A 15,450-nucleotide genomic window follows, 5' to 3' on the forward strand; every position below is an offset into this window, starting at 1 on the left:
CTGCAAATAGCAGAAGCTTCCACTGGTGGTAGTGTTTTAATAGAAGTTAATTATAAGTCAAAGAAAATCTTGAGCTCTAAAGCTCTAACGTATTTTTTCAATGCCAAGCAAACCAGAGGAACAACCAAGCTCTTACTAATTCATGGCATACAACAAAGTCCAATGCCTGCTATGATTTCCTGTTTCTGTTAATGGTTGGGTGGCATCTTGTATTTTCATTACAAAATCAACAGTGGAGTTATGTCTTAAGACATATGGCTCTTTTTTGTCTCCCAGGAGTCAGCAACTGCAAAGTACCTGAGCTCTGCAGATGGCTGAAGTTACCTGAATGTTTTCTTGTGTATTTCTTAGTTCTAAAAAGTCTCCCCTTTCCTGAAAAAAAAATAATAATCTTACAGAGACTGAGAGGAAAGGACCTCTTACACTACAGTACTGAACAGTACAGTGGTCTCAAAACAAGAGCTGTGATCTTTGTCACTGTCAGGTCCTCTGGCTTTGGTTAGTCCATTCAAAGTTTCTTTCTGTACTTTCCCCCTAGTATAAAATGATAAAATAGTTACCTTTCAAATAATTAGTATTAATTATTAAAAAGTAAAGCATTTTATGCACAAAAAGAGCTGGGCTGGGATTTTCATGGTAGGTGCTGAAGTACCAGTAAATGTCATTTGTATTTGTATGTTTTAGGCATTTCTTTGAAAATCTCAACTTTAAGCTTTACCAGGTCTTGGCATCACAGGCTAAATAAACGTGCTTTCTGGAGTTCAGTATATTTAAGAGCAGAAACTGAGTTAAGAAGGTTTGGACTTCTTAGTGTGTCTTAGGTTTGGGACTATAACTTCACTGGAAGTAGATTGGAGTTAGAGCTGACGTGCTGGCATAGTTGAAAAGTAGAAGGCGGTGACTGAACTGGGTTGGATTATTTTATGTGAATCACTTCTTCCATAGTTTTGTTATGCTAGTTCTTTTCCCTCTTGTTTTCATTCATAGCCCTTGAGGTGTGTACAATGTGAAGCAGCAGATGATTTGGGGGAAAAAATATTTAATTGCCAATAATAATAGTTCCAAAGCCTTATATTTTTATTTCTTCTCCATTTCCTTCTTTCCTTTTTTCCTATGAAAAGAGCTGGTGTGCTTTGATGGATAGAAAACATGCTGCTGCCTTAATCTTTTTTTCATCCCTTTGTTTGTGTCTCTAATTTCTTTCATTTCTGCTTAGCTGTGCTCTACTTTTTTTCCAAGCTGTCTTTTCTGCATGCAGGTGTTTCTATCCATGTGGGTGTTTTTTTCACATTGCACTCCAAATGAATCATCAGTTACAATCAGCAAACCTTTACTGAGTTGATTTCTGATCATCATTCTTTTGTCTGGGATAGAATCTGGTCAGCAAGCTCTTCAGAGCAGAGGCCTCTGGCTGTCCCTGAGGGAGAATTAAAATTGTTTTGCAAAAGCTGAAGTACTACGATGTTGTCTGTTGTTCAGATGATGCTGCTAGCTGGAAGAGGAGAATCTGCTGTGATCGGAACATCCGCCTAATAAACTAAGAGCAGGGCAGACTTAGGGATTAATTCTCATATTGATTACAGTTTAAAAATGTTGTGTCTGTCAGGAATAATTCTGAGCACATCATTAACAGTAGTCTTGATTCATACCAGTGTGGAACTGCTAGCTGTCTGCAACTCTAAAATGGCTAACAGTGTTGTTTCCCTACATTTGTGTAGCTTCAATGTGATTCCAGGCGGAATATGGAAAATCCGTAGTTTACTACATTCTGTGTTTGCTTACAATGCACAGAAGGATGGGCTACCTCTGTGGTAAACAGTGTTTTCAGAGTAATCCTATGAAAGACTTGTGCTTCAGTGGAGTATGTTTCATTCTGCCCATGTTATCTAAAGCAGTGATAATATATAATGAGGTTTGGGTTAAGATTGGAAGTAAGGTAAGAGTCAGAAGTACTACATTTAAGGGTTTTTTTGTCAAACAGTAGTAAGATTTTAACTTTTTGAACATGTTAGCTGAAGTGCAGAAAGAAGTGGGAGCAACCATAAAATGACATTTGAAAAAGTTAACGTCCATTTAGTTTATTGATTCCTAAGAACCTTGTTCCAAATTGTTTTCTCTTCTGATATTGTAAACTACTTGGTTGGCAAAACTTTATGCCAACATTTTGGCTATGATCTTAGTCTCATTACATCTGTTTTAAGTTGTTACTTATTTGGAAATTATCTTCATAATATTTGCTGTTTTCCAAGTTTGACATTCCATATCGGATCCATTACCAGGCAACTATGAAAACGCGTTCTGGCTGACCTTTTACAGGAAGTCTGGAAATTCTTCTTAACTTCTGGTTTAATCTTTTCAAGGTTGCCATTAGTGACAAACCTAATTAGTTTAACCCACCCCTATTTTTAAACATAATTTTTACACGTAGAGAATAGGGAATGTACCACTATATCACATTCTCTCATCTTTACCACCAGTGTTTGCCACTCCTGATCATTGGTTAGTTTGCATTTTTCTTAGAATCATGTACTATGCTGAATAAATGCTTGTCTTTCTGATTCCTTGAATTCTTGTGAATTTTAGTCAGCAGTCAACTTCAAGTCTTGTTTCTTCTAAAACATGTAGTCATTAATAGTTGACAGCGCTAGAATCTCATTCACACAGTCTCAGGCAGGTGTTGTTAGAGGCAGGCATCTTTGTTGCTGTAATTGTGTATATTCTCACTCACGGAAATTGTGGATGGTTAGTTAGAAAGCCAACTTATTTTCTTACCTACCTATCGTGCAGTGTCTTTCTACCTACTTTCTTACACACTAAATGTATATATATAATTATATATATTTTTTACGTTGTATGCTCACAGTGCCTGTGTTTTGCAGATCAGTGGTGAAGCTCAAGAACTCTTTTCTGTCCGCCATGGTCCAGTTCGAGCTGCACGGGTCTTGCCAGCTCCCCAAATCAGTAAGTATACATTTATATGGTTTATAATTAAGCGTATCTTTTTTGTGCAGATCTTTGTCCACATCATTGCTATAACCTGATGTGTAGATTTTCCCATTAATTTTAGACCATCACCTTCATAGTAGCTTTCTACAAGTTCTTAGTTCTTGGTTACTTCTTTTTTTCTCCTACTCTGTAATCCAGTGCTTTCTGCTTTTTCATCTTCACATTTTAGCTTTGGTGCTTCTTCCTTTGTAGTTTAGAGAATATTTAGGTGTATCTGCGCTTAGAGATCCGTCCAGAGATGTTAATGATTCTATTTGGAAACATTATTGATATTTCATTGCTATAAAATAATGTTGAAATTACTTTTTTTTTAAAAAAGCAAGGTGGTGGGTGATAGCAGCAGATCTAGGAATTATTAACATTTATTCAAATCTCCTGTTATAGTTTGTTGTAAAGTCTATTCATAACGTGATGCCCTTAAACTCTTTAGAAGGATAGTATGTCTTTGTTACGCTTTTGGGAGCTGAAACAATGTATGTAAAACAATGCAAGAAGGAGTTGATCCAAGTAGTGCAGTTTGTACCAGGAGAAATGTCCTTTTCTGATTATTTTAATGTTTTATTTAGGAAGAAAACAGCAAGTATTTTCTAAACTGTGAAATGATCTCAGTAGTCTACTCATGCATGCATTAAGTTTAGCAGTTGCACTGAGGTTTTTAAAAAAGGCTGCTTTTCCACTCCAGTAAAGGTAATGAGAGAATGGAATTTGGGGCTTGGGGTGGTACTAGCTTCTAATTTATGTAAAACTTCTGCTTAGTTTATGTAAACTTTATTCAAACAGTTTGAGCTTTTTAGTGGTTGAACTTATATCATGATCCCTTGTGTTCTGATGGGCACCTCCTCTCTGCAATATGGTTTTATCGAGTTCTAAGACAAGCTGCTTAGTTTTTGAACTGGACTGTTTCAGAGATTCTGAGCTAACCCCTGGAAGAGCTTTCTGCAAAATATAAGCAGCTGTGCATAAACAGGCAAATCCCTTAAGAAAATGACACTCTTCAATTTAAACACAAAATCTAATTGTAGACTTATTAAAGGCCTGAGATCTGTTGGTGTCCTGGCTTCTTTTTGGTTTCAGCAACGTTTAGCTTATCTACTCTCTCTGTAACTTCAAGTGGGCAAACTCTTCTGTACAGTTGCGAGTAGCATTTCCACTTTAAATTGGTTGGCATGTTTTTACTTCGTGATTGAAATGTATGACCAAGGTTCTTTGGTATTATGCTGGATTCCAAATTTTAGTAGTAGATTATGAATTCATTAGTGAACTCAAAAAATACAGCCTAAAATCTCATTGTTTAAATTATGAGAAATGTAGTAAATCATAGTAATCTGAAGTGTTTCAAAGAAAGTAAATGAAGAAAATTAAAGGTTAAATGACACATTATATATTGTCTCAATAATTTCCTGAGCAGAGGCATATAAGAAGTATATGTGGCTCTATAACTGTATCATAGGTTGAAATAACTTAAAGCAAAGTACTTTGCAAGCATATTGTGCCTTTTATTCTGTTTATGGGAACACGGCATAATTCCTGATGAGCTATGGGTTTTTTTGCTATTATGTGTGTCATTAAGTAATGGATGTCTATGCCCCTTCCTCTCTCAAAGGGAAAAAGGGAGAAAGAAAAGTGTATATGGAAATGAAAATGAAGTAAATTAATCGAAGAACCTATAAGTTCTGATTTCTTTCTGATAGTAAAATAGTGCCTTCTGATTTTTCAGTACAGTAAGTTACACTGCTTATGAACTCCTTCAAGCAGTTACTGTCTGTTTCTAAATTGCATATATTTAGCATCTGACAATGATAGTTGTTACATTAGAAAACTATTCAAATTAGCTCATATTAAATTAAGCCAAACCTTTTAAAAACATGTTTTGATCTCTTTTTACATGGCTTGGTTTAAATAAATCTTTGATTAAAAGTACATGAATGTATCATTGACCAGTATCTGGAATCAGATAAAAGTCAAGCTGTAATAAGAGGCCTTAGATAACTAACACATGAGCTTTAATGATTCTGAACAAAATAAAAGGAATTTGTAAAGGAGAAGCTGATTACCATCAGTAGGCTCAAACACTATTTTACTGTAAAGCTGTAAAAGGCGAATTATTGAAAATAGGACTCTCTTGGTGGATGGATTTGGCACGTTCCTAGAAACAGATCTTAGTTTGTGATAAGAAGCTCATTCCCAGGTGTGAAAGGAAAGCTCATGGTTTTAACTTGGTGACTTTGCAGTAGCAGAACTTAATAGTTTGTCAACTATTTTGTTAAAATACTATAGTCCTTTGATGTTAGATCCTCGGCTGCATCATGTGCTTCATAGCATAATAAAGCATTGTTTCGAAAGAGTTATTTCATACAGGCTTATTTCATGCAGGCTTATTGCAAGGGAGACTTTCTCAAATCTGATTTAGCAGGTTATAAGTGGCCCTAGTAGCAGGGATGTGGTGCAGTATCAGGAGCTGGCCTTGTACCCTGCCAGCTCGGATCTGGTGAGGTTTATTAGTTCAGGCTCTGTGCCATGCTAGAGCAGTGAAATGGCTCCTGGAACTGTTCTGACCTGGCAGCTATACTGCAATGTTCGGGCAGGGTTTTGTCTGAGCTAACAAACCAGGCAAGACCTGACCTGGCCCAGCACTGCAGCACTTTGATGTCTCTGTGACCGTGGCACGGTTGGTCTGCAGCCTGGATGGGATGTCCAGAAAGAATGGAGAGATTTTGGTAAACAACACTGAAAAACGTAGACATTAACTCTTTTCTCTAGACAGAGAATATCTACTGTTGCCTTCTTGGTAGATATGGCTTTGATTATTTTCAACAGCTTGCAATATAAATGGCATTTTTTGAGCCTGAAGGTTTACACTGTAACCAAATTTTGAGCTTATGAGAGGAGATACAGAGTATGAGAACAGTTCTGTCTGGACACTGTCAGACTTAGAAATAAGAATACTAAATCCTGGCACTTTGTGTGCCACACGCTGCATTATCTGCTGAGCTGGCTGGTTGGCACAGCTTTTGGCTTGCTTAGTTCTTCACTTTCAGAACTGTATGTTGTGATAGAGTTTAGTACTGATTTAGATGTATACAGGTGCCTGGTTTGCTGGGCTCTGGATTTTTCTGTCTCTTCAGGCAAAACAAGCATACACAGTTGTCTTTGAAGACAAATGAAGATTTTGTGGTTATTAGAAGGGTGAAAATATTAATTGGTAGATACAAAACAAAGCTGGAACTCTGCCTGTTAGATTTAGCTACTGTTCTCTGTGAAGAGGAAACCAGGGTTGGTAACATCATTGTAGGTAATGGTAGTGGGAGACCAAGCAAAAATCAGGGTGGATTAACTCCCTCCTCCATTTTATAATTCAGATTTGTGATATCCTCACAACTACTCAAGTTCTGTGTATTGGGCTTCCTCTCACACAATACCTAATGGCTCTACTTAGCCACTCTAACCTAATTACTCATATTCTTTGTTCAACATGTTTTCTAGTTTTCCACCACTCCCCTCTCGATGATGTTTTCACATTTTTCTGACTGTGTGAATACAAACTTGTAGAATTGAAATGATCCTGAGTTGGAGTTCTGTATAGTATGAAGTATTCTGTCTTGGATATTCCTACATTTCTCTTGGGCGTTTTCTCTTGATTAGCATTTCTGTGATATTTATAGAAACATTCAAAATAGTACTTAGTTGGGTTTTCTGTAGTACTTGTGTGTTCTTTGGCCTATGAAGTCACTAATAAAATAAGACTCAGAACTCTTGTATCTTTAAAAATCTGTTGTGTTTTGACTTCATTTTGAGGTCTCTTACTTCTGGAATCAGTGCTAAGGAGACAATACATTTACTTCAGTTAGCTTTGCTATTCTTTTTCCTACAAAATCACACTATTACCCTTTCTGAAATGAGTCAATATGCAGCCTCCCATTTTTTATTACTTATCCCAGGTCATTTTACAAAACCCTGGCCAAATACCTGCGTTCTGCCTTGTGCTATCCCATTTATTAAGGCAGGCTTGCATAGTTTAAAAGTCGATCAAGAAACTAAGCAACAGGAATAGCATTGTGTGTGGTAATTCATGGTTAAAGGGGACATGATGACAGGCTTGTGTGTTGAAGTTTAGATCAGTCATTGTCTGTAAAACCTATTTCCATGTCTCAGCATTATGAAAATAAATTCCTCTAGTGAACTGAATTAATTTATTGGCATTTTCTAGATTATGCTGCTTGCAGAAAAGATGATATAATAGTCCTGCATCTCTCAATGAATTTGACTGCGTAGTCAAATTGACTGATAGGGGAAGAAAAGCAAATAAGAAAGGAAATAAAGGAGAGAAATCAGAGGTACTGTGTTTAAAACTACAAAGACCCAAAGGAACCTTATGGGTGAAGGGTTGAAAACTAGAATTAAGATGAAAAGCTAAAATTAATCAGGACACAGAGAAGTTTTGCACTTGAAAATCTAAAACTGTTGAAAGTTTAAATTTTGCAGCAGATTTATCTCTGTACTCCTCTGCTTACATCTCTGATGTTGGTAAAATAAAATTGGAACCTCAAAAGCTGACTCAGCTTTATGTGCAGGTATGCTTTAAAGAACTATAATATTTAGGTTACTTTCTAAAGGAAGGCAGATGTGTGTTTTGTATATATTCAACCACTTGGGTGGCTTTAGTGGTTTGAAGTCCCTGAAGGCCAAAATAATTGCATAGTATGTGTAGCAGAAGAACTAGCCCTACAAGCTGAACAAGCAGTAGCAGTTGGTAGCTTGGTTTGGATTGGTGTAAGTGGGTCGTGCAGGTGTGCACTTCACTTGGGTATTTTGTAAGGTTATGTGGGTTGTTGTGGTATAATGAATGTTAATGCGTATGGATTATAGAAATTACAGAATGGAATTCTCAAGCATAGCAAGAAAGCCTTTTATAGATGATACAGGGAAGAATTTTGGAGCATGACATTTAACAGTATTAATTTCTTTGAAGCTGTGTGGACTGACCTGTATGCCACCATTGCAGTTCTGGCCACACCACATCAATGCTTTAGACCAATGCACCTTAAACTTAGACTGATAGGTCTCTTAAAGGTTTTTTTCATCCAAGATTCAAGAAAAATGAAATATTTCTAGCTGTCCTCAATTACTGTGTGACTCTGGAAACATTGATCTCTAGTAAATGTTTCAAGGTCATCTTTTAACTTTTTTTCATATAGAAACTACATAGTTATTAGCTAATCAAACTATGGTGCTGTGCAGAAGAAACCCCAACTTTCTATAGACTTTCATAGCTCTGTGTCTGACAGAACTGCCAAGACAATGTTCTCTTGCCACCATTGCTTCTTGCAACGTTTCTGTCTTATCTCACAAATGGGAGGGTGGGATGGGCTGAGGAAGCACTAGGTATGAAAATCAGCTGGAATTGAAGGGGGTTCTAGGGTGATAACTTTTGGAGGATGTGAGAAACAGGCATGATGATGTAGGTGCTGGAGAGGGACTTTGAAATGTGACACGTCTGGGTGATGCTGGAAGTTAAAGGAGATGGAGTCATATGATGCTCACGGTCTAGAACATTAATCCTGAAGGAGCACCTGAAGTTCTGGGATGAGGACAGCAGTGGCAGCGTCATTGATCAGATGTGATATTGAGTAATGCAATAGGAGCTTATCTGTGCAGGAAAAAAGAGCATTTAGAGATGCTACCCTGAAGCTGAGGAGAATTCACACACTATTTTTAAGACTGACATGAGCCTCTTTGCATCCATTTCAAGTAGCACATATGCTTTTTTGCATTTGTGTTCAGTAAAAAGCAGAAACAAAATGGTAGTGATGAAGAAACGTTCAGAAAGATTCCCCACCCCCCAAAAAAAGGATAAAAATAATAAAGCAAAGTAAGGTGTGAAAACCGTACATAGTGAATGCCAGCCTTGTGGCCTGATGTATTTGCAGGTACTGGTTGGCTACTACACTGTTGTGGGGCAAGATCACAAATGCAACACAATTTGAAGTAACAGGAATAAGAGGGGTTTAGTTGAACAGGAGGTGCACTGTTATTAAATGGCTGTGATGGAACTTGATCAGTGGAATTACATGCCGGACAAATATCGTGCATATATGCTACTTCTATATGGGTCAGAATTTGACATTTATACAGTGCATTTGTTACTCAAGGGAAGTGAGGGTACTTTGTGTAGTTTTGAGTAGTTTTTGAGTTCCTGTGGAAATCACTGGGGTTTCATTTTTGCTCTTCAGAAAGGTGTGCTGCTGCTGCTGTTACTATTGTTATTGGCATTATTGAGAGGCCTTAGGAGGCCCAAGAGATAGCTATTCACAGTTTCATCAGAAGTACAGTACATAAGCTGCTTTGAGCTTATGTGTGGATAACCTTTTGACTCCATAAAGTTCTACATGTCGATTTGTATGAAATTTCATTTAGCCACAGATTTATTTTTTTTTTTTTCAATTTTAAGCATTTTACCTGAAGTTAGTTGTTTTGTTGGGTTTTTTTTAAAGAGCGTATATCATTTAGCTAAATGGAGCTGTAGATAAGGTGGTGCCTTGTTGGCAGGAAGGGCATTTTTCATTACTTTAATTGTGTGATTTGTCAGGATTTTCAGCTTTTCAGAAATGCTGTAGTGTTATATGACAGAATTAAAAGGATTTAGAATAAAAGGAGTTTAAGAAAAAGACTTTGCAACAGGATTTCAGTACTTTTTGTATTTGAGGGATTTAGCTGGCTGTTTTTCATTTCAATCATCCTGCTGCACTCTGTTAAACACTGTGTGTGGAGCCAGGTGTGTGCAGTGTCACTGCACATCACACATGCAAATAAACACAATTTTACAAATGAAAATTAATCCACCATAACCTGGGAGATTAAACCCCACCGCAGAGCTAGGAAGGGTTGCGGACTCCATTAAGCATTGCAGAGAACAACACATGTTGCTTTTTGCAATCTCATGAATGGGGCTGCTATTAACCTGATTTAATGCCCTGCAGAGTCCTCAAAATAGTGATCCTTTTCTACAGTATTAATATTTACATTCTGAGAGTATGTATTTGAAGTAGCAAATGGATTTTTTTTAAATGAGGCCCTCGGTCATTACAGACTGAAATCAGAAGTTTAAGCACCTCTTGTACAAATTTTGCAAATCTGCATTGTAGGTATTAAAAACAGGCATTCCTTTTGTGCAGTTGTTTCCCTGTACTCTCCACCACCTTTCTTCCCCTTGTTCCCCCTTACTAGTTGTTAAACTTGGAACTAGACCATAAAGAAACATCTGAAATCATGTCTCTAATATATCCTGGTTGAAAAAAAAGAGAATAAACTGTTGTTAAATACTTAAGGTATAATCCTGGCTCCACTTAAATCAACGTCAGAACTCCTGGTAGTCAGCATTTCACCCTTAATGCTGAGGGACTAGCTAAGTGAACAGAAACAAATGGAGTTCATCTGTTACTTGTATTGAAGAAAACAAATTGGTTTCCAGGTTCTTAAGAAGACTGTATGTTTCATTTATCAATTCACAGGTCAGTACATACAGTACAGGTGTGACTCATAAAAGACCTTGAAATAATAGGAATAAAAGGAAAATATATTTGGCTGGTTTAGGTTACTTGTAAAGCTATTGTTGATGCTGAAGTTATTGATGGGACCCATTCGACTTTATAAATACCCAAATGTGTAGGAGGGAAGACTTCTCGTTGTACGGATGAGAGCACTGAACAGTTTTTGTTACAAATTAATTGCATGTACCGGAGTTATTAATAATTAACAGAGTCTGTTATGTGAAAATGTATATTGTTAATTGTTGTGCCTTCCTGAAGAATTGATTTAGTGCAGTACACCCGTATTTGTGAATTGAATTTTGAACACACTGTATCACTAATATTCTTTATAGATCAAAGGGTTTGCTGTATAATGGAGGAAAAAAAATACAGTTCCATTTTTCACCATACACATGAATACCTATAGATAGATAATTAAAAAGGCAGAGGTTGAAAGAAAATAGGAAAGGCTGAAGGAAAATGAGTAGTGGTGGTGGTGGTGGTTATTCTATTATTTATGTTGGGTAGAAGCATACCCTGGAATTTAGTAAAACATTATTCACAAGTGGAGATTTTTTTTTTACTCAGTTTTATTTCTATTAGGTAGCAATAACACAAAGTTTTCAAAACTTTTAACCCCCCCCATTTTAAGAAGTGTGGCATATTTAGCAGTTTGATGGCTCTGACTGAAGGTGTGACTGCAGTTTGGGAAGGCGGAGGGCTGGTTTTCATTGCCAGCTTCGGTGGCGGCGTGCACGGATCCATGGCAGGCAGAACTGCCTCAGCCCCTTGATTAGAGCAGAGGACAAGCCCATGCCAAACTCTGCTGCGGGGATACGCTGGTGTTACCTGGTGAAGCTGATCTGAAAAGGAGATGGGATTTGGCATAAGAGCTGTGCTTTCACTTTGAGTGAACAGCAGGCATAGCCTGCGTCTCGCTGGAAATCGCTTTCTTAAAGGCTTAAATCGTTTGGTGGCAGAACTTATTGAAGACTCTTTTGAATTTAATCCAGTATTTTCTTAGGCCAGGGCATGGGCTGTAAGCATGGCTGGTGCTTTGTGCAAACGCTGGCAGCCAGCTTGCCATGTGCTCCAGAGTGTGGCTGCTCTTACGCTGCGCTCTTACGGTTAACGCTCTTACACTCTGCTTACGCCTCAGTAGAAGAAATCGGAAACCAATATGTGAAACCCATGCAGAGCTGGTGACCATCTTATTACAGACAACTCTGTTAAAACAATGAAAAGTGAGCAAGAATTACCTGTTGCAGTTCCAGAACCCTTAACCCCAACTGAAAGGTGTAGGAAAATAACTTCAAAATCCTGGCCAGATTTTGCTACTTGTTTTGTTACTCGTTGCCATCACTTCCAAGAACAGTTCTTCCAGTGTTCTTGACTCTGCCTGTTATTTGTATTTCTATCACTAATCTTGTACAGGCTGTTAGTTTTGTATTATATATTCAATATCCTTCCAAAATATTGGGCCCCCACAGCATGCACGCCTGCACTTTGAAAGGTAACACAAACAGAACACAGTGATTTGCTTTTTCTTTGTTTTGTTTCCTCTTATTAGGTGCTCAGAAATGTGATAATTTCTCTGAGAAGCGGCCTCTTCTCGGTGTGTGCAAAAGCATTGGATCTTCTGGGTAAGAATGTTTTTTGTGAATGAAGGCTTATATATCAATTGTAATGTCATCCAAAAAACTCCAGTAGATTACATCTTTCAAGCTCTGTTCCTTTTTTGCTCATGGGATAACACTGTGAAATGCTTTGAAACTTTTTTCAGCATGTCAGCACACATTTGCCTATGACTTAAACGTTTTAAAAGGAGTAAAAAATAGAGATATAAAATATATATTATATATATGATATAAAATAACTGAAGAGGTATTTTAAGTTTATTTTGTCTCAGTGTAATCACAATTGTATGAGTAGCCCTGATATTAATCCTGGTCAGAATTATTATTGAGAAGTGTCTAGAGCAATCTCTGTGTCTTAAAAAGTAGCTAAAAGATGCTTTCAAGCAGCAATTGTGAATTACAAGCACCAAGTAATTTCATTGTTACAGCCATTCATTGTTTATTAGCAAAATACATGTTAAATCTACTTCTTTGAGTTAGAAAAATAAGTTTACAATCTGGTCTTGTGCTCTCTGGTCAATATTCTTGTATCACTTCTCTTATAAAAGAGGGCCTAAAGATTTTGATGTTTGATATGTTGATAAAAACAATGCAGAGGATTTATATCTGTATCTACAGGAAAATATTTGCTTTTCAAGGGTAATCCTCTACACGATGATCCAAAGGCTAAACAGTTGAAGTAAATCTTCATACAGTTGTAAGACTAACTCTGTGCCACACCTTTTTGAGTTAAGAATTTAATCACTCTGGGTGTGGAGGAAGACTGCGAGGTCTCTGTACATTTTTCTGTATGTATTAGTACTGTGTTAACCTTGAATGTTAATGTTACCTGCCTTAAATGTTTAAAACAAAAACCATGTAGGCAGAGGTGTGAAATGTCTTTCTATTGATGTGTTTACAACTTGCAAAGCTCTTTATGGTGACTATTCTTCTTTTCCCCTGCCCTGTAAGTGGATGTAATCTCATTAATAACTTTTTCTAAATGAGAGTGCATATAACTGGAGATGCAAATACTGCTCTTGTAGGAGTTTCTGTCTTAATCCAGTGTATTTATATACGTAAAGGATATGTTGGGTGGAAAAAACTACTTCCCTTCATACCCTTGCTTTAGAAGCTGAGGTATCTGAGAAATGAATAAACTATAAGGATCATTATTTTCAGTGCTGCTCTATTACTCAGTTAATGAAAATATGATTCAGATTATTGGTACTTTCTGCTTTTCTACAAAAAAAGTGCTTGTGTGTTTTCAAAATGAAAGGATCAATTTGTGTAACTATTTATTAATAGTTAAATATCTGCAAATAGAAGATTTTAAATCAGGCTTTCCACTGTGACCAGAAGACTGACACATCATTCAAAACAGAGGTGGCTGTGTTACAGGCTCTCATATACCCTTTAATAAAGAACAAGTTTGCTCGTGGTGGTAAATGTTCAACAGAAAATACTGAAACATTTTTCTACTTTTACTGTTCATTGCAAATTACTTTTGAAGGAGTCCTTGCAAATTACCTGTTTTGTCAGTAGCTTTCAAGTTAAGAGTTTATTGATAGTTTGCCCTCAGCTGGAGTTGCACTCTTTTTGTATGGGCTCAAGCATTACACTTGGGTTTTTTTCTGTTACATTCATAGATCATTTGATTACATTTCTATAATGGTTGTTAAGCATAAAGCAGAATTTGTGTAGAACACTAAAATAGCTGTGTTGCAAATGGCCTCTGAACCTGAATTGCAATTTTAATTCCGCTCTTAACTTGAGGTTTTGTGTTTAACATCATTTCCTGTGTATCTTAATGGTTGTAGACAGATAAAACACCTTGTTTAATCATGTATGTGAAGAAAATACTGCATTTATTCTAGAGCATTTATTCCAAAGCACTTGATCCGTTCACTACAGTCATCTCCTCACCTGCTTTGGAGATCATGCTGGCTATAGCATGAAACCCTGCAGCTGTCAGCACACTACTGAAAATGTGTGGGGAATAGGAGGCCTATTCTGTCTACTGAAATGGCAGGTGAAATAGTCAGTGAAATGATGTAGCACTGACACTAAAGTATTTCCCCTTGAACAGAAAGGTAAACTGTGTGGCTAAAAGACTGAATGATTTTCTCAAAGGCAACTAGTCCAAAGCAAATCCGAAAGTGAAATCCAAGTATTCCAATGCACAGTCCGTTACACTGATGCATTAAACTACATTGTCTGTCTTTAATATAAACTAAATGAGATTGGACATGATTATGACAATAGGGCCAGTGTCCTTATCTTTGAAATATGTGGTCTCACAAGAAAGCAATTCCACCAGCACAGTCCCCCTGCCCTTTCTCCATCCTCATTAGGACACCAGGTGTCACTTTTTTAGAGGTGAAAGATGTGACCTCCTGAAGTGTTTCTGCTACTTCCGTAGTCCTCTGGCTTTCTCCCAGTCAAATTTCACTCAGGTTATTATCTAATATCCGTCAGAATCATTTACAAAGGAGAATGATTCTAGGGAGAAGAAGTTTGAATTCTTCAACCTTGATCATCATTTGGATGCATTCACTAGTAATTCTTCACAATTTCTGACTTCTGGTTGCTCTGCTCACACTTGCCCCTGGAACAACCCTGGTAATTTGGACGTTTCCAAATAAGTTTCTGTTGTTATCTGTTATTAATAAATAAGGGACATGGTTCACATTTTGGAAGGTTTGGTAGCTGGCCCCATGACTTACTGTTGAAGAATAATTTTGGACCCTGCTGTATCTGGAGACAATACTCTAATTGAAATTATGTTTCCTGGCAATTGTTTATGCAGAATCCATTTTCAGTAGGTTGTTAAATCTTCATTACAGTTTAGGAGCTGCTGTAAATTATCACGTTTCTGACTATAAGAATACATATGTGTTAAAGAGCAATTAATACTGTGTCTGCACAGTCCTGCATGATAGATGAGTGATTGTACTTACAGATGTGTTGATGATGTTTTGTGATTTTATGGACTCGTGCACGTATATTGTACAAATGTACAAAAATCTTTGAGAAATTTGAATTCAGCATGTGTGAAAATTCCACAAGCAAATTGTAGGTGCTAAAGGTGCTAAACCATTAAATAATATAAATCTGATAGAGTTTTTATCTAGATCCACGGCACTGTCATTTAATAGTATTTTATCTTTTAGGCCTATATCAATGAGATATTGACACGTTCAAGTTAGGAGCTGGGATTTCCTGGTTCTGACCACTAGTCTGCATTAGTGGTTACCATCAGGAAATTCTTCTCTTTTCCTTTAGCTGTAAAGTAAATAGAC

At 37.0% G+C, this 15,450-nt stretch overlaps 1 protein-coding gene across 14 annotated transcripts in view; it reads left to right on the top strand.

Annotated features, from left to right (window-relative positions):
- Positions 1 to 15,450, top strand: part of BCAS3 (BCAS3 microtubule associated cell migration factor) — a 364,101-nt gene that overhangs the window by 14,593 nt on the left and 334,058 nt on the right. For all 14 annotated transcript variants that reach the window (XM_030472293.1, XM_030472292.1, XM_030472294.1 and 11 more), the window contains 2 exons: positions 2,880 to 2,961; positions 12,103 to 12,175. In XM_030472293.1, the coding sequence (XP_030328153.1) occupies positions 2,880 to 2,961; positions 12,103 to 12,175 (155 nt within the window). The remainder of the gene's footprint in view (positions 1 to 2,879; positions 2,962 to 12,102; positions 12,176 to 15,450) is intronic.

This window comes from Strigops habroptila (genome assembly GCF_004027225.2).
Source record: "Strigops habroptila isolate Jane chromosome 13 unlocalized genomic scaffold, bStrHab1.2.pri S16, whole genome shotgun sequence".
Lineage (NCBI taxonomy): Eukaryota > Metazoa > Chordata > Aves > Psittaciformes > Psittacidae > Strigops > Strigops habroptila.